The 25,144-nt window shown below is 48.6% G+C and overlaps 1 protein-coding gene across 1 annotated transcript; it reads right to left on the bottom strand.

The window, feature by feature from the left end:
• Positions 1–1,364: 1,364 nt before the first annotated feature.
• ENTPD4 (ectonucleoside triphosphate diphosphohydrolase 4) lies at positions 1,365–24,984 on the bottom strand. Its single transcript, XM_030964294.1, has 14 exons — positions 24,937–24,984; positions 23,573–23,678; positions 22,692–22,877; positions 20,167–20,372; positions 18,658–18,808; positions 16,821–16,924; positions 15,740–15,799; positions 11,985–12,109; positions 11,680–11,846; positions 10,419–10,512; positions 9,698–9,916; positions 7,015–7,091; positions 4,933–5,094; positions 1,365–2,396 (listed from the first exon to the last, which is right to left on the bottom strand). The coding sequence occupies exons 2-14, from the start codon at positions 23,644–23,646 to the stop codon at positions 2,174–2,176; spliced, it is 1,848 nt and encodes a 615-aa protein (XP_030820154.1). The 5' UTR covers positions 23,647–23,678; positions 24,937–24,984; the 3' UTR covers positions 1,365–2,173.
• Between the last annotated feature and the right edge of the window lie 160 nt (positions 24,985–25,144).

Raw genomic sequence — 25,144 nt, 5'->3', positions numbered from 1 at the left:
AAGAAATCCCTGGAAATGCAGCCTGGAGCAACGTGGCACAGCAGGAATGGCCTGGCCAGGGATGGGGGATTTAATCTCGATTTTAAATCTGGATTTTAAATCTGGATTTTGGGTCCCTTCCCACCCAAACCAGCCCGGAATTCTCTGACCCTCCCTCCACTGAAAGGAAATTTTATTTTAGGGCTGAACCACTCCCTCTTGACCTTTTAAAAAGCTTAATTTTTCCCCTTGTTTTTATTTTTTTCCTAATTATTTTCCTAATTTTTTCCTGATTTTTTTTCCTAATTTTTCCCCCCAATCTTAATTTTTTCTTGATTTTTTTCCTCAATTTTATTTTTCCCTGTTTTTTCCCCCGGTTTTAATTTTTTCCTGATTTTTTTCCCTCAATTTTATTTTTCCCTGTTTTTTCCCCAGATTTTTTTTCCTGATTTTTTTCTTCTGATTTTTTTCCCAGATTTTTTCCTGATTTTTTTCCTGATTTTATTTTTTCCAGTTTTTTCCCCTGATTTTACCTTTTCCCCATTTTTTTTCTCTGATTTTATTTTTTTTCCTGACTTTATTTTTACCCCGATTTTTTTCCCCAATTTTTTTTCTGACTTTTTCCCCCTGATTCTTTCCCAATTTTCTCCCTTTGATTTGATTTTTTTTCCCCTGTTTTTATTACATTTTAATGCCTTTTTTTTTTGCCTTTTTTCCCTCCTTGATGCATTAGAGACTCTGTCACTTCTCCCTGGATATTTCCAAACCCCACAAACCCCTTCCCATGGGATTTTTTAAAAATTTAATCCTGAAATTGGACATTTGGGCCAATGAGAAGGGGAAATTCAGGCTCTGGCAGGGTCAATTTTGGGATCATTTTTATCAGCCCCCATTTTAAATCCCAAATCCAGCCCTGGATTTTCTCATCCCTCACCCCAAAATCAGATTTGGATTTAAACTCTGCCAAAACTTTGATTTTGCCAGCTTCAAAAATATCCTTTACCAAGGTCCAGTGAAAGATTCTGCTCCAAAATTCTGCTCCAAATCCAAGGAATTCTGACTCCAGCCCGTGCTGGGTGGGAGGAGCAGAAGTTCTGCACCCAAATTTAGGTGGAATTCAGCAGCTCCAGCCTAAATTCTCTGTACAAAGGTAAAAAACCACCAAAACCACACCACAAACCAATTTCAATTATCCAGATTTTTGGATTAATTATGATAAAAAATTTATCCAGTTCTCCAATAATAAAACCTTCCAATTTTCCTGCATTTTCCCACCTTTTGGAAGTTTTCCAGCTGGAGAATCAGCAAATAAAATCAACAAATAAAATGAACAAATAAATTAACAAGTAAATTAACAAATAAAACACCCACAGCCCAAAGGTTCCTAGAAATCCCACTTTTAATCATGGACAAACTGACTTTCAAGTAAAATCAACAGTTTTAAATAAAATATAAATTACCAGAGGACTTGGAAAGACCCTGTGCACGTTCTCCTCTGCTTTTCCAGTTCTCTTCACATTCCTGGAGTTTCTGGGAGGTCTCTCCACGATTATGGAACAGAAATTTGGGATTAAAAGCAGCGACTGGAGCCACTGGGAGGGTGAAAAAGGAGGAAACCCTTTTCCCTTTTCCAAGGAAAAAAAGGAGGGAGCAGAAGTGATGGAAGCAGTTTTTTTATGGAAGCACAGCTTTGGATGTGAGGGATTTTCCTTCTCCATCCCAGGAGTGATTCCAGAAGGGAAAATCACAGAAAATGTCCTAAAAGGGGGGTTTTTTGTTTATTTTTTTTTCCTGCTTTTGGAACTTCTTGTTGTTTGAGACTCCAAAGTGAGAGCAGGGATGGCAATGTTGGAATCGTAAGGAAAACCCCAAGCTCATCCCAATCCCATTTTCCCATTTCCAGGTGGGAAAACCCAATCCCAATTCTGGGATTTCAGCCTCTCCCAAAGGTGGGAACTCAACTCCTCCTCTCCCGCACACCCCCAGGCTCAACACTCCCAACAAAGTCATTTTGTTTGTTTTTTGGCGTTTCTCCCCTCACCGCCCCGTTCCCCCGGAATTGCCAAGCCTGCCTGGAATTCCCAACTCCCGCTTCTCCAAAAAAAAAAAAAAAAAAAAAAGGAGGAACCCTGAGGCAAGAATGGCTTTTTTTTGTGTGTGTGTGTGTGTGTGTGGATGCTCCACCCGAGGAGCCCTAGGCCGGGATTTTCGGCGGGGGGAGCCCCTCGGGCAGCCAGAGGGCAGCGGAGGCGGCGCCGGGCAGCAGGCGGCGGTGGATGCGGCGCAGGCGGAGCAGCCAGAGCAGGATGGAGAGCAGCACCACCAGGAAGCAGGCCAGGAACAGGTAGTGGTTGTACACAAAGGAGAAACTCCGCCAGCGGGAGTGGATGCCGCGGAAATTCTCCTGCTGGATGTCCCTGGAAGAGAGCAGAGGGACAACGGGCACGGCTGAGAGGCAAAGCTCTGCTTCCAGCCTGGGGGGAATCAGAGCTCTTTGGGTGGAATAAGCTCCAAAAAGCACAAGTTGAGGCTCTAAAAGCCATAAATTCCCATTCCCAAAATTCCCCTCCCAAAGGCTTTTCCCAGATGTTTGAGAGGATGTCCCAGGAAGAGAGTGGAGGGACAACAGGCACGCTTAGCGGCAAAGTTCCACTGCCAGCTCGGTGCGAATCAGAGCTCTTTTGGTGGAACAAGCTCTAAAAAGCACAAGTTGAGGGTCAAAAAGCCACAAATTCCCATCCCTAAAACTGCCCTCCCAAAGGCTTTTCCCAGACTTTTGAGAGGATGTCCCTGGAAAAGAGCAGAGGGACAACGAGCATGGCTGAGAGGCAAAGCTCTGCTTCCAGCCTGGTGGGAATCAGAGTTCATTGGATGGAACAAGTTCTAAAAAGCACAAGTTGAGGCTCTAAAAAGCATGAATTCCCATCCCCAAAATCCCCTCCCAAAGGCTTTTCCCAGATTTTTGAGAGGATGTCCCTGGAAAAAAGCAGAGGGACAATGGGTGTGCTTTGGAGGTAAAATTCCTCTTCCAACCTGGTGGGAATCAGAGCTCATTGTATGGAACAAGCTCTAAAAAGCACAAGTTGAGGTTCTAAAAGTCAAAAATCCCACCAAAACCCTCAGCCTTTTGGGCTTCCCCAGAAAACAGGGACCCCCTAGAGAATTCTGCCGCCTGGTGGACAGCCTTGGGTGAGCCTAAGCTGGGAAAACATAGCAACCCCAAAATCCTCCCAAAGGCTTTCCAGATTTTTGAGAGATCTCTGAAAGGCAGATGACAAGAGACAGGCTTGGGAGGCAAAGTTCTTCAATTGGTGGAACAGGCTCTTTTGAAACCTAAAACTCAATTGGGTTCTAACACTCCCCCCCAAAACCTGTCCCAAAGGCTTTTCCCAATTTTTAGACTTCCCTGGAAAACGCACTCTGGAGTAACAGTCCACTGCTCGCAGAATCGGCTTTTGAGGAACAGGATATAAAAAGCACAAGTTGGGCTCTAAACCACCCCACCCCACCTCTCCCAAAGCTTCCATTTTTGACGATCCCCAAAAAACAGGGGACAACAGCACACAGAGCAAGTTCTCTCACCTGGTGGAGTCAGGCCTTTGGTGAGCTCTAAAAACAGTTGCTCAAAACAAAGTTGACTCTAAAACCACACCCACCCCAAACCTCAACCCATTTTGATGTCTCTGAAAAACAATGACAAAACCTTTACTCCTCAATTGGTGGGAACGGCTTTTGGTGAATAGCTCTAAAAACCAATTGGCAAGCACCCCCCAAAATCCCCCAAAGGCTTTTCCCATTTTAAGATCCCTGGAAAAAAGCAGAGGGACAACGGGCATAATTTGGAGGTAAAATTCCTTTTCCAGCTTGGTGGGAATCAGAGCTCCTTGGGTGGAATAAACTCCAAAAACCACAAACTGAGGCTCAAAAAAGCAAAAGTTGAGACTCTAAAAGCCACGAGATCCCATCCCCAAAATCCTGTCCCAAAGGCTTTTCCCAGATTTTTGAGAGGATGTCCCCGGAAAAGAGCAGAGGGACAATGAGCACGGCTGAGAGGCAAAGCTCTGCTTCCAGCCTGGTGGGAGTCAGAGCTCATTAGGTGGAATAAACTCCAAAAAGTACAAGCTGAGGCTCTAAAAAGCACAAATTCCCATTCCCAAAATTCCCCTCCCAAAGGCTTTTCCCAGATGTTTGAGAGGATGTCCCTGGAAAAGAGCAGAGGGACAATGGCCAGGCTTTGGAGGCAAAATTCCACTTTAACTTGGCTCTGGGCAGGAATCCGAGCCCATTTTGGGGAACAGGATCTAAAAAGCACTAATTGAGGCTCTAAAAAGCACAAATTCCCATCCCTAAAATTCCCCTCCCAAAGGCTTTTCCCAGACTTTTGAGAGGATGTCCCTGGAAAAGAGCAGAGGGACAATGAACACATCTTAGAGGCAAAGTTCCACTGCCAGCTTGGTGGGAATCAGAGCTCGTTTGGTGGAATAAGCTCTAAAAAGCACAAGTTGAGGCTGTAAAAACCACAAATTCCCATCCCAAAATTTCCCCTTCCAAAGGCTTTCCCCAGATTTTCGGGAGGATGTCCCAGGAAAAGAGCAAGAGGGACAACGGCCATGTCTTAGAGGCAGAATTCCATTTCCAACCCGGTCAGAATCCGAGCTCATTGTATGGAATAAGCTCTAAAAAGCACAAGTTGAGGCTGTAAAAAGCATGAATTCACATCCCTAAAATTCCCCTCCCAAAGGCTTTTCCCAGATTTTTGAGTGGATGTCCCTGGAAAAGAGCAGAGGGACAACAGCCACGCTTTGGAAGCAAAATCCCACTTCCAACCCGGCTCTGGGCAGGAAGCCGAGCCCGCTTTGGGGACGAGGCTCTAAAAACCCCAATTTGAGGGATCTCCGGCTCTTCCCACCCCACAATTCCCGTTCCCAAAGGCGTTCCCGGCTCCCGGGGTACCTGAGGGGCAGGAAGCGGGTCCGGTAGAGGATGGCCCCCAGCGTCCACTGCACCTCCTTGTCGTAGACCTGCAGCGCCGTCTTCAGGCTCCCGTAGCTCTCGGGGAAGGAAAAGCCCCGGTGGAAAACCTCGAACATCCAGGCAGACTTAAAGCACTGGAACCTGGGGAGAGCACTGGGGTCAGCCAGGAAATGTGGGATCAGCCAGGAAAGATGGGGTCAGACAGGAAATGTGGGGTCAGGGACAGTGGGGTCAGTCAGGGAAAATGAAATCAGGGACAATAGGATCAGACAGGAAACGTGAGATCAGGCAGGAAATGTGGGATCAGCCCGGAAAAATGGGATCAGGGACAGTGGGGTCAGCCAGGAAATGTGGGGTCACTCAAGGACAGTGGGATCAGGAACAGTGGGATCAGTCAGGAACAGTGGGATCAGCCAGGAAAAATGGGATCAGGAACAGTGGGGTCAGCCAGGAGAAGTGGGATCAGGAACAGTGGGATCAGCCAGGAAATGTGGGATCAAGGACAATACGATCAGCCAGGAAAAGTGGGACCAGTCAGGAAGTGGGATCAGTCAAGGACAGTGGGATCAGGCAGGAACAGTGGGATCAGGAACAGCGGGATCAGCCAGGAAAAATGGGATCAGGGACAGTGGGGTCAGGCAGGAACAGTGGGATCAGGGACAAGAGGATCAGAACAGTGGGATCAGTCAAATACAGTAGGGTCAGCCAGGAAAAATGGGATCAGGGACAATAGGATCAGGCAGGAAAAGTGGGATCAGCCAGAAAATGTGGGATCAGCCAAGGATAGTGGGATCAGGAGCAGTGGGATCAGCCAGGAAAAATGGGATCAGCCAGGAGAAATGGGATCAGTCAAAGACAGCAGGGTCAGCCAGGAAAAACGAGATCAGGGCCAACAGGATCAGGAAGGAAAAGTGGGAGCAGCCAGGAAACGTGGGATCAGTCAGGGACAGTGGGATCAGGAACACTGGGATTGGTGAAGGAGAACGGGATAAGCTCAGCTCAGCATTACAGCAACTATGGGGCAGAATGAAACATGGAATTCTCAGCTTTCCCAAGTTTTTTTTTCCCACTTCCAGTGGTCCCAGTAAATGGAAAGGCCTTGGGAATTCTGAGTGGGATTAGTCAGGAACAGTGGGATCAGTCAGGGACATTGGGATCAGCCAGGAATAGTGGGACCAGGAACACTGGGATCAGGCAGGGAGAGTGGGATAAGCTCAGCTCAGACAAGCTCAGCATTACAGCAACTACGGGGCAGAACTAAACATGGAATTCTCAGCTTTTCCCACTTCCAGTGGTCCCATGAAATAGAAAGGCCTTGGGAATTCTGGATGGGATTAGTCAGGAACACTGGGATCACTCAGGGAGAGTGGGTTAAGCTCAGCTCAGCATCCCAGCAACCGTGGGGCACAATTAAATTTGAAATTCTCAGCTTTTCCAAGGGATTTTTTCACAATTCTCAGGCCTTTCCCAAGTTTTTCCCACTCCCAGTGATCCAAGAAAAGGACAGGAGGAGCTTCCTGGCCAAACCCAGGCCCCACAGCCCCCAGGCCCACAGCCAAGCCCAAAGCCAGGCCCACAGCCAAGCCCACAGCCAAGCCCAAAGCCAAGCCCAAAGCCAGGCCCACAGCCAAGCCCACAGCCAAGCCCAAAGCCAGGCCCAAAGCCAGGCCCACAGCCAAGCCCAAAGCCAAGCCCAAAGCCAGGCCCAAAGCCAGGCCCAAAGCCAAGCCCAAAGCCAGGCCAAAGCCAGGCCCAAAGCCAAGCCCAAAGCCAAGCCCAAAGCCAAGCCCACAGCCAAGCCCAAAGCCAAGCCCAAAGCCAGGCCCAAAGCCAAGCCCAAAGCCAAGCCCAAAGCCAGGCCCAAAGCCAAGCCCAAAGCCAAGCCCACAGCCAAGCCCAAAGCCAAGCCCACAGCCAGGCCCAAAGCCAGGCCCAAAGCCAAGCCCACAGCCAGGCCCAAACCCAAAGCCAAGCCCACAGCCAAGCCCAAAGCCAAGCCCACAGCCAGGCCCAAAGCCAGGCCCACAGCCAAGCCCACTAGCCAGCCCGCGCCCGCTGCACGATCCGTGCAGATCGTGGGCGTAGAGGCCGCGCTCGAAGCGTTCCCGCAGCACCGACCACCGGGTGGCACAGTAATCCTGCAGGAAATCAAAAAAACGGGAAAAAAGGGAATGATCCCAGCACTCCTCCTGCCTGGAGAAGGAAAAAATGATCTGAAACACCAAAAAACCAAACAGTAACAGCAGCTTGCACTGCCAGTAAGGAAAATCCCAAATTTCCTGGGAATATTTTGATCCACACTTGGAATTCAGGGTGGAATTAAAGTTCAACTCTCATGGAACATCCAGGATCCCAAATTTTGTGGGATTATTTTGATCCACACTTGGAATTTTGGGGCAGAATTAAAGTTCAACTCTTGGAATTTGGGATGGAATTAATGTTCAACTCTTAAATTTGGAGTGGAATTAATGTTAAACTCTCTGGGAATATCCAGGACCCCAAATTTCATGGGAATATTTTGACCCACATTTGGAACTTGGGATGGAATTAATGTTCAACTCTCTGGGAATAGCCAGTCAGGCAAATCCCAAATTTCATGGGAATGTTTTGATCCACATTTGAAATTTGGGATGGAATTAATGCTCAACTCTTGGAATTTGGGGTGGAATTAATGTTCAACTCTTGGAATTTGGGGTGGAATTAATGTTCAACTCTCAGAGAATATCCAGCAAGGAAAATCCCAAATTTTGTGGGAATATTTTGATCCACACTTGGAATTTGGGGTGGAATTAAAGTTCAACTCTTGGAATTTGGGATGGAATTAATGTTCAACTCTTAAATTTGGGGTGGAATTAATGTTAAACTCTCTGGGAATATCCAGGATCCCAAATTTCATGGGAATATTTTAATCCACATTTGGAATTGGGGTGGAATTAACGTTCAAATCTTTGGGAATATCCAGTAAAGGAAATCCCAAATTCCATAGGAATATTTTGACTCACATTTGGAATTTGGGGTGGAATTAATGTTCAACTCTCAGGGAACATCCAGGATCCCAAATTTTGTGGGATTATTTTTGATCCACATTTGGAATTTGGGGTGGAATTAAAGTTCAACTCTTGGAATTTGGATGGAATTAATGTTCAACTCTTAAATTTGGGGTGGAATTAATGTTAAACTCTCTGGGAATATCCAGGATCCCAAATTTCATGGGAATATTTTAATCCACATTTGGAATTGGGTGGAACTAATGTTCAACTCTTGGAATTTGGGGTGGAATTAATGTTCAAATCTTTGGGAATATCCAGTAAAGAAAATCCCAAATTTCACAGGAATATTTTGACCCATATTTGGAATTTGAGGTGGAATTAATGTTCAACTCTCAGAGAATATCCAGGATCCCAAATTCCATGGGAATATTTTGATTCACACTTGGAATATGGGGTGGAATTAATGTTCAACTCTCTGGGAATATCCAGTCAGGCAAATCCCACATTTCATGGGAATATTTTGATCCACACAAAGGGATTTGCTGCAGGACTTTGGGAATAAAATCCTTATGGATGTTATAAATTAGAAAATGATCCTTTTTCTTTCACCTGTGCAGCTTCAGTCAATTTATGCATTTGGAATCTCTTAAGGGAATGTTTTGCTGCCAGACTTTGGGAATAAAATCCTTATGGAGAGATGTTCTAAATTAGGAATTGATCCCCATTTTTCACCTGTGCAGTTTCAGTGAATTTAGGATCTCTTAAGGAATAGATTTGCTGCAGGACTTTGGGAACAAAATCCTTGAGGATGTTCTAAATCAGGAATTTATCCTTTTTTTTTCCACATCTGCAGCTCCAGTGAAATGATGAATTTAGGATCTCTTAAGGCAATGTTTTGCTGCAGAACTTTAGGAATAAAATCCTAATGGAGAGAAATTTTAAATTAGGAATTGATCCCTATTTTTTCACCTGTGCAGCTTCAGTGAATTCAGGATCTCTTAAAGCAACGTTTTTGGGAATAAAATCTTCATGGAGTGATGTTACAAATGAGGGAATTGATCTCTTTTCTTTCACCTGTGCAGCTTTGGTGAATTTATGAATTTTGGATCTCTTAAAGGAAGATTTTTGCTGCAGGACTTTGGGAATAAAGTCTCTCCTCATGGAGAGATGTTTTAATAAGGGAATTTATCCCTTTTTCTTTCACCTGTGCAGTCTTGGTGAATTTAGGAACGTAGCATCTCTTAAGGCAATGCTTTCCTGCAGGACTTTGGGAATAAAATCCTTATGGAAAGATGTCTTAAGTAAAGGAATTGATCCCTTTTTTCACCTGTGCAGCTTTAGTGAATTTATGAATTTAGGATCTCTTAAAGCACTGTTTTCCTGCAGGACTTTGGGAATAAAATCCTTATGGAGTCATGTTACAAATGAGGGAACTGATCTCTTTTCTTTCACCTGTGCAGCTTTGGTGCATTTATGAATTTAGGATCTCTTAAAGGAGAAGTTCTGCTGCAGGACTTGGGGAATAAAATCCTTATGCAGAGCTGTTCTAACTTATGAACTGATCCCCTTTCTTTCACCGTCTGTATATATTTTCTAATTGCTGCAGACTTTGGGACTATCCCCTTTCTTTCACCCGTGCAGCTGTGGTGCATTTATGAATGTGGGCTCTCTCAAGGCAGTGTTTCCCTGCAGGACTGTGGGAATCAAGCCCTCATTGGAGCCGTTCTGAGTTAGACCCGATCCCGTTTCCCCACCTGCGCAGCCTTGGCGAACCTGGCGGCGCTGTAGTCGCCGCCCATGCGCAGCACGTCCTCGGTGCAGTAGTAGAACTCGGAGAAGCCGTAGAACTCGCTGCTCTGCAGCTGCACGGGCGGCTGGAAGACGCCGTTCAGGGAGCTCCCGGTGCCGTTGGTTCGGTTCAGCAGCGGCCGCAGCCGCTCCCGGCACAGCTGGAAGTCGCCGGTGCCGCGCAGCTGCAGGCGCGCAGCCCCGGGCGCGCAGCTCGCCGCCGTGCGGCCAGCGCGGGTCCGGGACGGGGGCCTGAGGGCTCTGCCCAGCCTGCCTGGGGGGGAGACATCAGCAAAGCCTGGCTCAGCAAGGCCTGGCTCAGCCCGGCCTGCCTGGGGGAGACAGATCAGCAAAGCCTGGCTCAGCAAGGCCTGGCTCAGCCCAGCCTGCCTGGGACAGGGAGAGATCAGCAAGGCCTGGCTCAGCAAGGCCTAGCTCAGCTAGCCAGCCTGCCTGGGACAGGCTGAGAGATCAGCAAGGCCTGGCTCAGCAAGGCCTGGCTCAGCCCAGCCTGCCTGGGACAGGGAGAAAGATCAGCAAAGCCTGGCTCAGCAAGGCCTGGCTCAGCCCAGCCTGCCTGGGACAGGGAGAGAGATCAGCAAGGCCTGGCTCAGCAAGGCCTAGCTCAGCTCAGCCCAGCCTGCCTGGGACAGGTTGAGAGATCAGCAAAGCCTGGCTCAGCAAGGCCTGGCTCAGCTCAGCCCGGTGTTGCAGCTCGTCCTGTGCATCCCGCGGCAGGCACAGGTCCGGGAGAGGGGCCTGAGGGCTCTGCCCGGCCTGCCTGGGACAAGGAGAGATCAGCTAGGCCTGGCTCAACAAGGCCTGGCTCAGCCTGGCCTGCCTGGGGAGAGAGATCGGCAAAGCCTGGCTCAGCAAAGACTGGCTCAGCTCAGCCCAGCCTGCCTGGGAGAGACATCAGCCAGGCCCGGCTCAGCAAGGCCTGGCCTACCTGGGATAGGCAGAGAGATCAGCAAAGCCCAGCTCAGCAAGGCCCAGCTCAACCTGGGAGAGAGACAGAGATCAGCCAGGCCCAGTAAGGCCCAGCCTTGGACAGGGAGCGATCAGCAAAGCCTGGCTCAGTAAGGCCCAGCTCAGCCCGGCCTGCCCAGCAGCCTGGGGGACAGAGAGAGCTCAGCTGGCCTTGGACACTCCCAGGGATCCAGGAGCAGCCACAGCTGCTCTGGGAATTCCATCCCAGCTCCTCACCGCCCTCATATTGGGAACTCCTTCCCAAAATCCAACCCAAATTCCCACTTTTTCAGCTGACTCCAACTCCTGAGCAGGAATCCCTTCCACTTCCCAGATTTTCCCTTCCCACACCAGACATGCCGTGATCTCCCCACAATATCCAGGATCATTCCCATCTTTCCAGGACCATCTTCCCCTGTCCCAGGCTGCTCCAAGCTGTCCTTGGACATTCCCAGGGATCCAGGAGCAGCCACAGCTGCTCTGGGAATTCCATCCCAGCTCTCACCACCCTCATATTGGGAACTCCTTCCCAAAATCCAACCTAAATTCCCAGTTTGTCCCCATTACTCCAACTCCTGAGGAGGAATCCCTCTCCACTTCCCAGATTTCCCTTCCCACACCAGATGTGCCATGATCTCCCCACAATATCCAGGATCATTCCCACCTTTCCAGGACCATGACCCAACTCTGCTCCAAGCTGTCCTTGGACACTCCCAGGGATGGAGCAGCCACAGCTGCTCTGGGAATTCCATCCCAGCCCTCACCACCCTCCTATTGGGAATTCCTTCCATAAATCCAACCTGAACTTCAGTTTGACCCCATTACTCCAACTCCTGAGCAGGAATCCCTTCCACTTCCCGCATTTTCCCTTCCCACACAACCTCCAGGATCACTCCCACCTTTCCAGGGCCACCTCCCACGCCCAGGCAGCTCCAAGCTCGCGGGGATGGAGCAGCCCCATGCCGGGGATCGCAGGTACCTGCTGCTGAGGAGGCTGCTGGACAAGAGGCTCTCCTCGTAGCGCCGGCGCGCGGCGTTGCCGCCGAAGCCCAGGAAGGTGGCCACGTACACGCGGTACACGTGCTCCGTCTGGTGCGCGTCACAGCCCAGGTTCACCTCGGCCAGCAGCCCCTTGGCCACCTCCTCCTGCGGCAGCAGAGCCAGGGATCACTGCCACGCTCCCGATCCCAAAATGAATTTTTTGGGATGTCTGGGACGCCTTTCCCTGAGGGAAGGGGAATTCCTGGCGAATGACCTGGAGGGGGGAGGCAAGGCAAGGCTTACACTTTGGGGCACCTCGTAGGCGATCTGCGTGGAGACCCCGCCCATGTCCAGGATCCCCACGGTTCTCTTGCGGAAAATGGGATCGCGGTGCTCGCTGCCCGGGACCTCCACCACGGCCTCATCCTCTGCGAAACACAGAAAAATCCATGAGAAACAGGTTAAAATCCATGGAAAACAGGTTAAAATCAATGGAAAACAGGTTAAAATCCCTGTGCTTGCTGCCCGGGACCTCCACCACGGCCTCATCCCCTGGGAAACAGAAAAATCCATGAGAAACAGGTTAAAATCAATGGAAAACAGAGAAAAATCCCTGTGCTCGCTGCGTGGGACCTGCATCACAGCCTCATCCTCTGGGAAACACAGGCGGAAAGAGGGAAAAATCACTGGGATACAGGGACAAATCCATGGGCAACACATTAAAATTAATGGAAAACAGGTTAAAATCAATAGAAAACAGATTAAAATCCCTGTGCTCACTGCCCAGGACATGCACCTCCACCACAGCCTCATCCTCTGGGAAAAACACAGAAAAATCCATGGGAAAGAGGTTAAAATCAATGGAAAACAGAGAAAAAACCCTGTGCTTGCTGCCTGGGACCTGCACCTCTACCACAGCCTCATCCTCTGGGAAAAATCAATGGGAAAATGGGAAAAATCACTGGGATACAGGGAAAAATCAGTGGGAAATAGGGAAAAATCCCTGTGCTCACTGCCTGGGACCTGCACCTCCACCACAGCTTCACCCTCTGGGAAAAAATGGGAAAAATCAATGGGAAAATGGGAAGAATCAATGGGAAATAGGGAAAAATCGATGGGAAACAGGGAAAAATCCCTGTGCTCACTGCCCAGGACCTGCACCTCTACCACAGCCTCATCCTCTGGGAAAAATCAATGGGAAAATGGGAAAAATCACTGGGATACAGGGAAAAAAATCAATGGGATATGGAGAAAAATCCTTGTGCTCGCTGCCTCCGACCTGCACCTGCACCATGGCTTCATCCTCTGGGAAACACAGAAAAATTAATGGGAAATAGGTTAAAATCAATGGAAAACAGGGAAAAATCAATGGAAAACAGGGAAAAATCCCTGTGCTCACTGCCTCGAACCTGCACCTCCGCCACAGCTTCATCCTCTGGGAAAACATGGGAAAAGTCAATGGGAAGGTGGGAAAAATCAATGGAAAAAATTATTTTCCATTGGGAAAAACCAATTTCCATTTTTCCATTGATTTCCATTTCCACAGGGCAAAAATTAGTGGGAAAATGGGAAAAATCCCTGTGCTCACTGCCCGGGACCTGCATGTCCACCACTGCCTCGTCCTCTGGGAAAACATGGGAAAGGTCAATGGGAAAATGGGAAAAATCCGTGGGAAATAGGTAAAAATCCCTGTGCTCTCTGCCTGGGACCTGCACCTCCACCACAACTTCACCCTCTGGGAATAAATGGGAAAAATCAATGGGAAAATGGGAAAAATCAATGGGAAACATGGAAAAATCCCTGGGAAATAGGGAAAAATCCATGGGAAATAGGGAAAAATCCCTGCGCTCGCTTCCTGGGACCTGCACCTCCACCACAGCCTCATCCTCTGGGAATAAATGGGAAAAATCAATAGGAAAATGGGAAAAATCAGTGGGAAATAGATTAAAATCCCTGTGCTCTCTGCTGGGGACCTGCACCTCCGCCATGGCCTCATCCTCTGGAAAACATTGGAAAAGTCAATGAGATACAGGGAAAAATCAATGGAAAAAATTTTTTTCCATTGGGGAAAATAATTTTTTCCATTTCCATTATTTCGAAAAACAATAAAATGGGAAAAATCAATAAAATTACCACACCCCTGAGAAAAGAAAAAGGGAGGGGAAAAATTGTGCTCACTGGGAAAAATGGGAAAAATCAAGGCAAAAATGGGAAAAAACAATGGGAAATAGGGAAAAATCAATGGGATACAGGGAACTACTAAAATGGAAAAACAGGGGGAAAATCCCTGAGCTCACGCCACCACCTGCCTCATCCTCTGGGAAACACAGAAAAATCAATGGGATATGGGGAAAAATCCATGGGAAACAGGGGAAAATCAATGGGATACAGGGAAAAATCCCTGTGCTCGCTGCCCAGGACCTGCACCTAACACCACAGCCTCATCCTCTGGGAAAAATGGGAAAAGTCAATGGGAAAATGGGAAAAAAATTAATGGGAAATGAGGAAAAATCAGTGGGGAACTGGGAAAAATTACTGCACTTGCTGCCTGGGACCTGCAACTCCACAACTGCCTTGTCCTCTGAGGAAAACATGGGAAAAATCAGTTGGAAACAGGGAAAAATCAATGGGAAACTGGGAAAAATCAATGGGAAATAGGGAAAAAAAATCAGTGGGAAACAGGGAAAACTCGTGGGGATCCAGCCAGGGAGGGCCCACAGGAGCTGCTGCTCGTGGCTGTCAAAGCTTCAGGTGGGAGTGGAGCCAACCCAACCCCACCCCTGCAGCAGCTGCCAACATCCCATGGCTGGAACTGCATCCCAACATCTGGAAATGCAACGGCCATGGCTGGAACTGCATCCCAACATCTGGAAATGCAACTCCCATGGCTGGAATTGCATCCCAACATCTGGCAATGCAACTCCCATGGTCTGGCAATCAACTCCCATGGCTGGAACTGCATCCCAACATCTGGAAATGCACCCAGATACTCCCATGGCTGGAACTGCATCCCAACATCTGGCTGATTTAACATCTGCCTGGAACTGCATCCCAACATCTGGAAATGCAACAGCATGGCTGGAACTGCATCCCAACATCTGGAAGTGCAACGCCCATGGCTGGAACTGCATCCCAACATCTGGCAATGCAACTCCCATGGCTGGAATTGCATCCCAACATCTGGAAATGCAATTCCCATGGCTGGAACTGCATCCCAACATTGAAAAAATTCCCATGCTGAATATCCAAACATCTGGCTGGAATTGCTTCCAAATTACATCCCAACATCTGGAAATGCAATTCCCATGGCTGGAACTGCATCCCAACATCTGGAAACGGCCATGGCTGAATTCATCCCAACATCTGGACTGCAACTCCCATGGCTGGAACTGCATCCCAACATCTGGAAATGCAACTCCCATGGCTGGAACTGCATCCCAACATCTGGAAATGCAACTCCCATGGCTGGAACTGCATCCCAACATCTGGAAATGCAATTCCCATGGCTGCAACTGCATCCCAACATCTGGCTGGAATTGCATCCCAACATCTGGAAATGCAATTCCCATGGCTGCAACTGCATCCCAACATCTGGCTGGAATTGCTTCCCAACATCTGCCTGGAACTGCATCCCAACATCTGGAAATGCAACTCCCGTGGCTGGAATTGCATCCCAACATCTGGAAGTGCAACTCCCATGGCTGGAACTGCATCCCAACATCTGGAAGTGCAACGGCCATGGCTGGAATTGCATCCCAACATCTGGCAATGCAACTCCCATGGCTGGAACTGCATCCCAACATCTGGAAGTGCAACTCCCATGGCTGGAACTGCTTCCCAACATCTGGAAGTGCAACGGCCATGGCTGGAACTGCATCCCAACATCTGGCAATGCAACTCCCATGGCTGGAATTGCATCCCAACATCTGGCAATGCAACTCCCATGGCTGGAATTGCATCCCAACATCTGGAAATGCAATTCCCATGGCTGGAACTGCATCCCAACATCTGGCTGGCAAATCACCCCCTGGAGCCCCCAGCCCCCCTCAGATCCTCACCATCGTCCGTGTGCTCAAATCTTCCAAGGACAAAGTTGATCCCAATCCATGCATAGACTCCTGCAGGGGGAAATAAAACACATCTGGAACTCCAGGAATATCAGGAATAGCTGGGTGATGAACTTGAAAGCAGATGGAAGCATTTTCATTTATTGCTCATTTTTATTTTATAAAATTGTAGAAGTTAAACATTCCTGGGAAATCATTAATGGCTGAGAATCATCCCTGGGAAATCATTAATTCCATCAGGAATTCCTGATGATCTTCTCCTCTCCCAGGTCAATGCCATGACAAAATTCCTGGCTGAATAATGAAAGACACTTTGATGTGTAAAATCCAGGAAAGAATTGAAGGAAATGAAATTTTAAAGGGATTTTAAGGCTCTGGTGATCACACCAAAATATCTCTGCTCTCCAAATCATCTCATCCTGCAAAGTTCCTTCCATCAGGAATGAGGGGATTTATCCTTCCCCTCCCTCTAGAGGAAATGGCTTCAGTGCCATTAAATTTTCAGGGATAATCAGCAAAGATTTGGCCAATCAGGGTTTGAAAAAAGCAACAAAAACACCCCAAGTATTCCCTTGGAAATCCCAAATATTTTCCAGCAATAAAAATATCCCAAAGCATCCCTTGGAAAGCCTAAATATTTTCCAGATTCAATTCCAGTAAATTTTCAGGGATAATCAGCAAAGATTTGGCCTTTCAGGACTTCCAGATTTCACACTCCAGATCTCCTGAGGAACAAAGGCTCTCAAGCAAAGCAGGATTTGAAAAACCAATAAAAATGCCCCAAATCATCCCTTGGAAATCCCAAATATTTTCCAGATTCAATTCCATTAGAGGAAATCCTGAATATTTTCCAGATTGAATTCCAGTAAATTTTCAGGGATAATCAGCAAAAATTTGGCCAATCAGGAGCTCCAGAGGAACAAGGAATATTGCAGAGGAACAAAGGAATATTCCTTTCCTGAGGAATAAAGGCTCTCAAGCAAAGCAGGATTTGAAAATCCAATAAAAAATGCCCCAAATCATTCCTTGGAAATCCCAAATATTCCCCAGACCCTTTTCCAAGCCCACCTACCTTCCTGCTTGCCAGAAATGACCTCGGCGTGCGAGTCAGAGAAGAGGAAATCGAAGTGCACGGGGATGTCCGTGAGCAGATCCTCCAGGATGGCTTTCTGCTGGCTGCAAAATCCCACAAAAAAGGCTTAAACCAATCCCAAAGAAACCTGGGGCTGTTCCATGCTGGAAATATCCTTTATCCAGACCCTTTGGAGTGCAGGAAGAGGAAATCATGGAGGAATTCCTGCGTGGAAGCTGACTTTTCCCAGTACCTGGATTGATTCCCATCGTGTCCCATGGATCCTCTCCCTCCTGCCCCATTCTAGTCTTAAAAATTCCCTACAAACCAAATCCCAAAAAACCCTGGGGCTGTTCCACACTCACAACATGGAAATATCCTTTATCCAGACCCTCTGGAGTGCAGGAAGCACAGTCAGGAGAGGAAATCATGGAGGAATTCCTGTGTGGAGCTGACTTTTCCCAATACCTGGACTGATTCTCATCCTGTCCCATGGAAAACCCTCTCCATCCTGCCCCATTCCAGACTTACACTCCTGAAAACCAATCCCAAAATACCCTGGAGTTCTTCCACACTCACATCAGGGAAATTTCCCTTATCCAGCCCCTTTGGAGTGCAGGAAGCAGAGTTAGGAGATGAAATCATGGAGAAATTCCGTGTTTGTGCCCATACCTGGTTTGATTTTCATCATCACCTTTTCCTGTTCCTGTCCTATGGACAAACATCTCCCTCCTGCCCCATTTCAGATTTGAGCTCTACAAATATCCCTGCAAACAATCCCAAAGAAACTTGAAGTTCTTCCACACTCACAATATGGAAATTTCCCTTATCCAGCCACTTTGGAGTGCAGGAAGCACAGTCAGGAGAGGAAATAATGAAGAAATTCCATGTTTGTGCCAATAGCTGGATTGATTTTCATCATGGTGAGTTTCCTGCTGCTGTCCCATGGAAAATCCTCTCCTGCCCCATTCCAGACTTAACCTCCCTGCAAACCAATCCCAAAGAAACCTGGAGCTGTTCCATGCTGGAAATATCCTTTATCCAGCCCCTTTGGAGTGCAGGAAGCACAGTTAGGAGAGGAAATCATGGAGAAATTCCATGTTTGTGCCTGTACCTGGTTTGATTTTCATCACCGTGGGTTTCCTGGAGCTGTCCCTCATCTGCTGCACGTCCAGCAGCTCGTGGGGACAGCAGCAGCCTTATCCATGGAAAATCCTCTCCCTCCTGCCTATTTCAAACTTCAAGCTCCACAAAACTCCTTGCAAACCAATCCAAAGAAACCTGGAGCTGTTCCACCTGGAACTTTCCCTTATCCAGCCACTTTGGAGTGCAGGAAGCACAGTCAGGAGAGGAAATCATGGAGAAATTCCATGTTTGTGCCTGTACCTGGCCTGATTTTCATCACAGTGAGTTTCCTGCTGCTGTCCCATGGAAAATCCTCTCCTGCCCCATTCCAGACTAAACCCAAACCAATCCCAAAGAAAGCAATCCCAAAGAAACCTGGAGCTGTTCCATACTGGAAATATTCTTTATCCAGCCACTCGTGGAGTACAGAGTTAGGAGAGGAAATCATGGAGGAATTCCCACGTGGAGCTGACTTTTCCCAGTATCTGGATTGATTTTCATCACAACATTTTCCTGCTGCTGTCCCATGGAAAATCCTCTCCCTCCTGCCCCATTCCAGACTTAAACTCCTGCAAACCAATCCCCAAAAAACCCTGGAGTTCCTCCACACTCACAACAGGGAAATATCCTTTATCCAGCCCCTCTGGAGTGCAGGAAGCAGAGCTGGGATTCAGCTGGAATTCCCAAAAAAACCAAGCAGGGAATCAGTCACCTCTCGGGCAGGATCCTCATGCCTGCAGTGCACAGGATGTAGAGAGGAGTCTCCTTGTGCTTGGAGCGGGGCACGTGCTCGGCAGCGAAGCTCAGCAGGGGCGAGATGTAATCACTGACCTTGTCAGGAGAGCCGGCAAACTCCGAAATCCCTGCGCAAACACAAAGGGGGAGCGCAGCAGCTGCAGCTGCAGCGTTCCCTGCGAAATCCTGAGCACAGCTCTTGTCATGGTGGGGCGGCCTGGTGAAGGCAGGAATGATGGATCTGACCCCACGTTCTCAGAAGGCTGATTTATTATTATATTATATTACATTATATTGTATCATATATGACACTATATCATATGACATGATGTGACATATTATATCATATGACATTACATAACATTATATGACATAATATATATTACATTATATTATACTACCTTATATTATATTATATTATATTATATTATATTATATTATATTATATTATATTATATTATATTATATTATATTATATTAAATTATATTACATTATATTACATTATATTATATTATATTATATTATATTATATTATATTATATTATATTATATTATATTATATTATATTATATTATATTATATTATATTATATTATACTACCTTATATATATTATATTACATTATATTATATTATATTATATTATATTATATTATATTATATTATATTATATTATATTATATTATATTATATTATATTACATTATATTATATTATAATACTTATATTATATAATATCATATATATTATATTATATTATATTATATATATTATATTAAATTATATTATATAATATTATATATTCATATATTATATATTATATATATATCATATATATAATACAATATAATATCATATTATATAATATCATATCATATATCATATTATTAGAATACTATACTATATACTATATACTATTCATATAGTATATTATAAATAATAATATATATAAAGTATGTTATATAATATATTTATATAATATATATATTATATTTATACTATATTATATACATATACTTATATTAATATTATAATAAATATTATATTATATTATATTATATTATATTATATTATATTATATTATATTATATTATATTATATTATATTATATTATATTATATTATGCTACACTAAACTATACTAAAGAATAGTATACTATTCATATATTATATGATATATATAGTATATATAGTATACTATCATATATATATATAATACATATCTATAATACATATACATATAAAAAATATATATATAGTATACTATTCATGCTATATATGAATACCACGTTTTCCTGTTCCTGTCCTATGGACAAATCTCTCCCTCCTGCCCCATTTCAAATTTAAAACCCCTGCAAACCAATCCCAAAAAACCCTGGAGTTGTTCCACACTCACGAGATGGAAATATCCTTTATCCAGCCCCTTTGGAGTGCAGGAAGCACAGTCAGGAGAGGAAATCACGGAGAAATTCCACATTTGTGCCCATACCTGGTTTGATTTTCATCACCACGGGTTTCCTGGAGCTGTCCCTCATCTGCTGGATGTCCAGCAGGTCCTTGGGGTTGCCGTTGTGCCGGGGCCAGCAGTACACGAACACGCGGGAGCCGCTGCTGCCGCAGTCCACCACGATGCCGTAGCTCAGGTTGGGGTTCCCGGTGTCCGTGGCCTCCGTGTCCCTCACCCTGGCCAGGTACCTGGGGAAAATGGGAATTGCTGCAGGGAATTTGGCTCCCTAGGGGTCAGAACCCAGGACACTGCTCTGGCTGCCCTGGGTGATTTGAGACCCTGGCAGGGGGCTCAGAGACCTTGGCACGGAGTCACAGACCCCTGTGCCTTTGATTTTAGCCCATGGAAACAATTCCCAACTTTGTGTGGGGATTTACAAGCCACAGGAGTTTGAGTAGAATGACAGTGAATTTGTCACAGGGTGAAAAAGTAGAATTTTGGGGATTTAGAATGGGGGTTCAGGAGGCAAGATGGAGGAATCTGGGCATGATCTGTCCTTCTTGTTTTTTTTTTTGTTTTTTTTCTTCTTTTTTTTCTTTTTTTTTTTCTCTCCTCCTTCTCCTTCTCCTTCTCCTTCTCCTTCTCCTTCTCCTTCTCCTTCTCCTTCTCCTTCTTCTCCTTCTCCTTCTTGTCCTCCATCCTCTGCTGGGATGGTGACACTTTTGGATTGGTTTAGAGTAGACACAGACTGTCTAACACAGGTGATAGGTGTTGGAAAATTATTGTAAATAAAGCACACGTAGTTCTTGGTATAAAAAGCCAACACCACGCCAAGGGCAGGGACTGTGCCACAGCCCGACCTGCTGGACAGATCTCAGCAGGGCAGAGAAAGAATGGGACAGATAAGAGAAAATAAACAACCTTGAGAACCAGAGCCAAGCTCCTGTGGAAGCTCCTGTCCCAGGTCTGGCTGGACTTGCTGTGGATCAGGAGCAGAGCAGCGTTTCCCCTTTCCTCAAAAGCTCCATTTCATTCTTTTCCATGGAGTTCTTTCCCTTTTTTTCCAGGGAATTCTTTCCCTCTTTTCCCATGGAATTCCCTCCCCTCACCTGTGGAATCTCCCATCCCGGGCTCGGCCACACTTGCTGCAGATCAGGAGCCAGGACACCAGTGACTGTTCCCCCTTTCCCCCAGAGCTCCACTCCCTCTTTTCCCATGGAATTCCCTCCCCTCACCTGTGCAATCTCCCGTCCCACACTCAGCTGTACTTGCTGGAATCAGGAGCAGGCAGCAGAGCAGCTCTTCCCCTTTCCCCAGAGCTCCATTCCCTGATCCCCATGGAATTCTGTGCCCCTTCACCTGTGCAATCTCCCATCCCAGGCTCAGCAATTCCCACAGATCAGGAGCAGGGCAGCATTTCCTGTCTCCCCCAGGCTCCAGTCCCTGATTCCCATGGAATTCCCTCCCTCTTACCTGTGGAATTCCAGTGGATCAGGAGCAGAGCAGCATTTCCCCTTTCCCCCAAAGCTCCATTTCCATTCCCATGGATTCCCTCCCCTCTCACCTCTGGAATCTCCCATTCCAGACTCAGTACTTCCAGCGGATCAGGAGCAGGGAGACCTGTAAGTGTTCCCCCTTTCCCCCAGGCTCCAGTCCCAGTTTCCCATGGATTGCCTGCCCTCACCTGTGGAATCTCCCATCCCAGGCCCGGCCACAGTTGCTGCAGATCAGGAGCCAGGAGCCCTGTGACTGTTCCCCCTTTCCTCCAGGTTCCATTCCCTGTTTTACATGGAATGCTCTCCCTCTCACCTCTGGAATCTCCAGCTGTCCCAGGCACAGTGTGTGCCGTGGATCACAAGCACAGAGCAGAGCAGCATTTCCCCCTTCCCTGTTTCCCATGGAAACATTCCCTCCATTCCCATGGAATTCTCTCCCTCTCACCTGTGGAATTTCCCCTCCCAGGCTCGGTACTTCCCACAGATCAGGAGCAGAGCAGCATTTCCCTTTCCCCAGACTCCATTTCCCTGTTTCCCATGGAATTCCCTCCCTCTCACCTCTGGAATTGCCCGTCTCGGTGGCGGCCCGGACCAGCAGCAGGGAGCAGAGCAGCGTTTCCCCATTCCCCATTCCCCATTCCCCATTCCCATGGAATTCCCTCTCTCTCACCTGTGGAATTTCCCGTCTCTGTGCCTGCCCCGGAGCACCAGCAGGGAGCAGAGCAGCATTTCCCCTTTTCCCCATTTCCCCATTCCCCATTCCCCCATTCCCCATTCCCCATTCCCCATTCCCCATTCCCCATTCCCAAGGATTCCCTCTCTCTCACCTGTGGAATTTCCAGTCACGATGCCTGCCCCAGCAGGGAGCAGAGCAGCATTCCCCCATTCCCCATTCCCCATTCCCCATTCCCAAGGATTCCCTCTCTCTCACCTGTGGAATTTCCCGTCTCTGTTCTTGCCCCGGAGCACCAGCAGGGAGCAGAGCAGCATTTCCCCATTCCCCATTCCCCATTCCCCATTCCCCATTCCCCATTCCCCATTCCCCATTCCCAAGGATTCCCTCTCTCTCACCTGTGGAATTTCCCGTCTCGGTGCTTGCCCCGGAGCACCAGCAGGGAGCAGAGCAGCAGCGCCGCCGCGGCCGCGGCCGCCCCCAGCAGCAGCAGCTGCCGCACGGACGCGTTCAGGACGCGGGGACAGCCCACGGGAGAGAGGCTGAAGTGCCACGAGGCCGGGAGCAGGCAGGAGATGCTGATCCTGCAACCCCAAGGGAGAAACGAGCGGATTGAGGGATGGATTTGGTGCTAAAAGCAGGAAAAACTCCTGCCTGGAGGGTGGGGAGGGGCTGGGATGGAATTCCCACTCCTGCCCCATCCCTGGGAGCGGGGCTGAGGAGGATGGAAGGATCCCATGGGATCTGATGGGTTTGGGGCCTTTTTATCTCCTGGCTTTCTTTTGACGTCTCAGGAAAATTAGAGCCAAGAAGGAGGGAAAAGCCTGGCTTGGGATTCAGGGAAAGGAAATCTGGGGATGATCCTGGGGAAATCTGGGAGGACCTCAGGGCATTTCCCCAGGGCCTGAAGGGGCTCCAGGAGAGCTGGAAAGGAACAAAGGATGGAGGGATGGGACACAGGGAATGCCACAGAGCAGGGATGGATGGGATGTTGGGCATTGGGAATTCCTGGCTGGGATGGGAATTCCCAGGGAGCTGTGGGTGCCCCTGGATCCCTGGCAGTGCCCAGGGCCAGGCTGGAGCCCCTGGCACAGGGGGAGCTGTCCCTGCCATGGCAGGGGTGGGATGATCCTCAAGGAACCTTCCAACCCAACCCAACCACTGCAGGATTCTGCTGAGGATTGAGAAGACTCAGGACACCATCCCCATGCTGGAATTCCTGATCAGGTTCCCTCCAAAGCCTTTCCAGTTCATCCCACAGTCCCTCTGGGATCCTTACCTGCCCATTTTGGGATGGGGCAGCAGCAGGAGCTGTGGAGCCTCAGCTGGTGACCTCGGAGGGACCAGGAACATCCGAGCTCCCCTGGGCCATCCCTGCTCTGCTCCTGAGGGAAAACCAGGGCAGCTGAATCCCTGCGACATCCCTGAGGGAGCTGATTCCCTGCACAGCCCTGGGGAGATCCCTGAGGAAACACCCTGGGATGGGTGCCTTCCCTTCCCCCTTCCCTTCCCTTCCCTTCCCTTCCCTTCCCTTCCCTTCCCTTCCCTTCCCTTCCTTCCCTTCCCTTCCCCTCCCCTCCCTCCCCTTCCCTCCCCTCCGGGACGTGGGGCTGTCCCGGGGCTGTCCCGGGTAAGGAATGCAGGAATCCAAAGGAAAACAGGGATCCAGAGGGGGTGGCAGCACCGAATCCCCTCGGGCACGGTGGGGAGGGGCTGGGATGGGATTCCCAGAGCAGCTGGGGCCGCCCTGGGTCCTGGGGCTGGATGGGATTCCAGGTCCTGTTCCAGGTCCTGTTCCAGGTCCTGTTCCAGGTCCTGGTCCAGGTCCTGGTCCTTCCCAGCCAAAGCATCCCGGGATTCCGGGACCCCTGCCGGGACCAAGCACCAGCAGAACCCCAAAAGAGCCAAGGGAATGCGGGAATTCCAACCCAGGCAGCCGGGAGGGGACAGAGAACAGCGGGGAGGGGATAACGGGGTGAGGGAAATGCATGGGGGAAACAGGATGAGAGAACGGGGTCAGGGAATGGGATGGAGGGATCGGGACGGGGGAACAGGATGGAGAGAACGGGATGAAGGAAAGGGATGAGGGAAAGGGATGGAGGCAAGGCCGGGGAAGGGACGGGGAAGGGACGCGGAGCGGAGCGAGCCGGGGCAGCTCCCCAGGGCCGCCACCTTCCCGCCGGGCCCGGCTCGGCTCCGCCCGAACCCCGCGGCCCCACGGCGATCCCGATCCCTATCCCGGTCCCATTCCCGTTCCCATTCCCTATCCCGTTCCCATTCCCATTCCCGGTCCCATTCCCTATCCGGTTCCCATTCCCATTCCCATTCCCGTTCCCATTCCCTATCCCGTTCCCATTCCCGTTCCCATTCCCATTCCCTATCCCGTTCCCATTCCCGTTCCCATTCCCATTCCCATTCCCATTCCCTATCCCGTTCCCGTTCCCATTCCCTATCCCGTTCCCATTCCCTATCCGGTTCCCGTTCCCATTCCCTATCCCATTCCCTATCCCGTTCCCATTCCCTATCCCATTCCCGTTCCCGTTCCCGTTCCCGTTCCCATTCCCGTTCCCTATCCCGTTCCCGTTCCCGTTCCCGTTCCCGTTCCCGGTGTTTCCCCTCCCCCCCTCTCTCCCCCAGCTTCACCTCCCGGGCCGCCCCATGGCAACCGGCCCACGCCACTTCCGGGTGCGCCGCCGGACGTGACGCAGAGCGCGCTGACGTCACAGCGGGACGAGAAGGGATTCCCCGGGGGCGTGGCTGGGGGCGTGGCCATGGCGGAGGGGGCGTGGCCAGGAGGAGCCGGGAGCGCTGCCGGTAAAACCCGGCCAAAAATCGCTATAAAAACACCGTT

This window comes from Camarhynchus parvulus, chromosome 22, assembly GCF_901933205.1.
Source record: "Camarhynchus parvulus chromosome 22, STF_HiC, whole genome shotgun sequence".
Classification (NCBI taxonomy): domain Eukaryota; kingdom Metazoa; phylum Chordata; class Aves; order Passeriformes; family Thraupidae; genus Camarhynchus; species Camarhynchus parvulus.
Note: the sequence above shows the minus strand (reverse complement) of the source record. Positions and strands in the feature narration are given on the sequence as shown.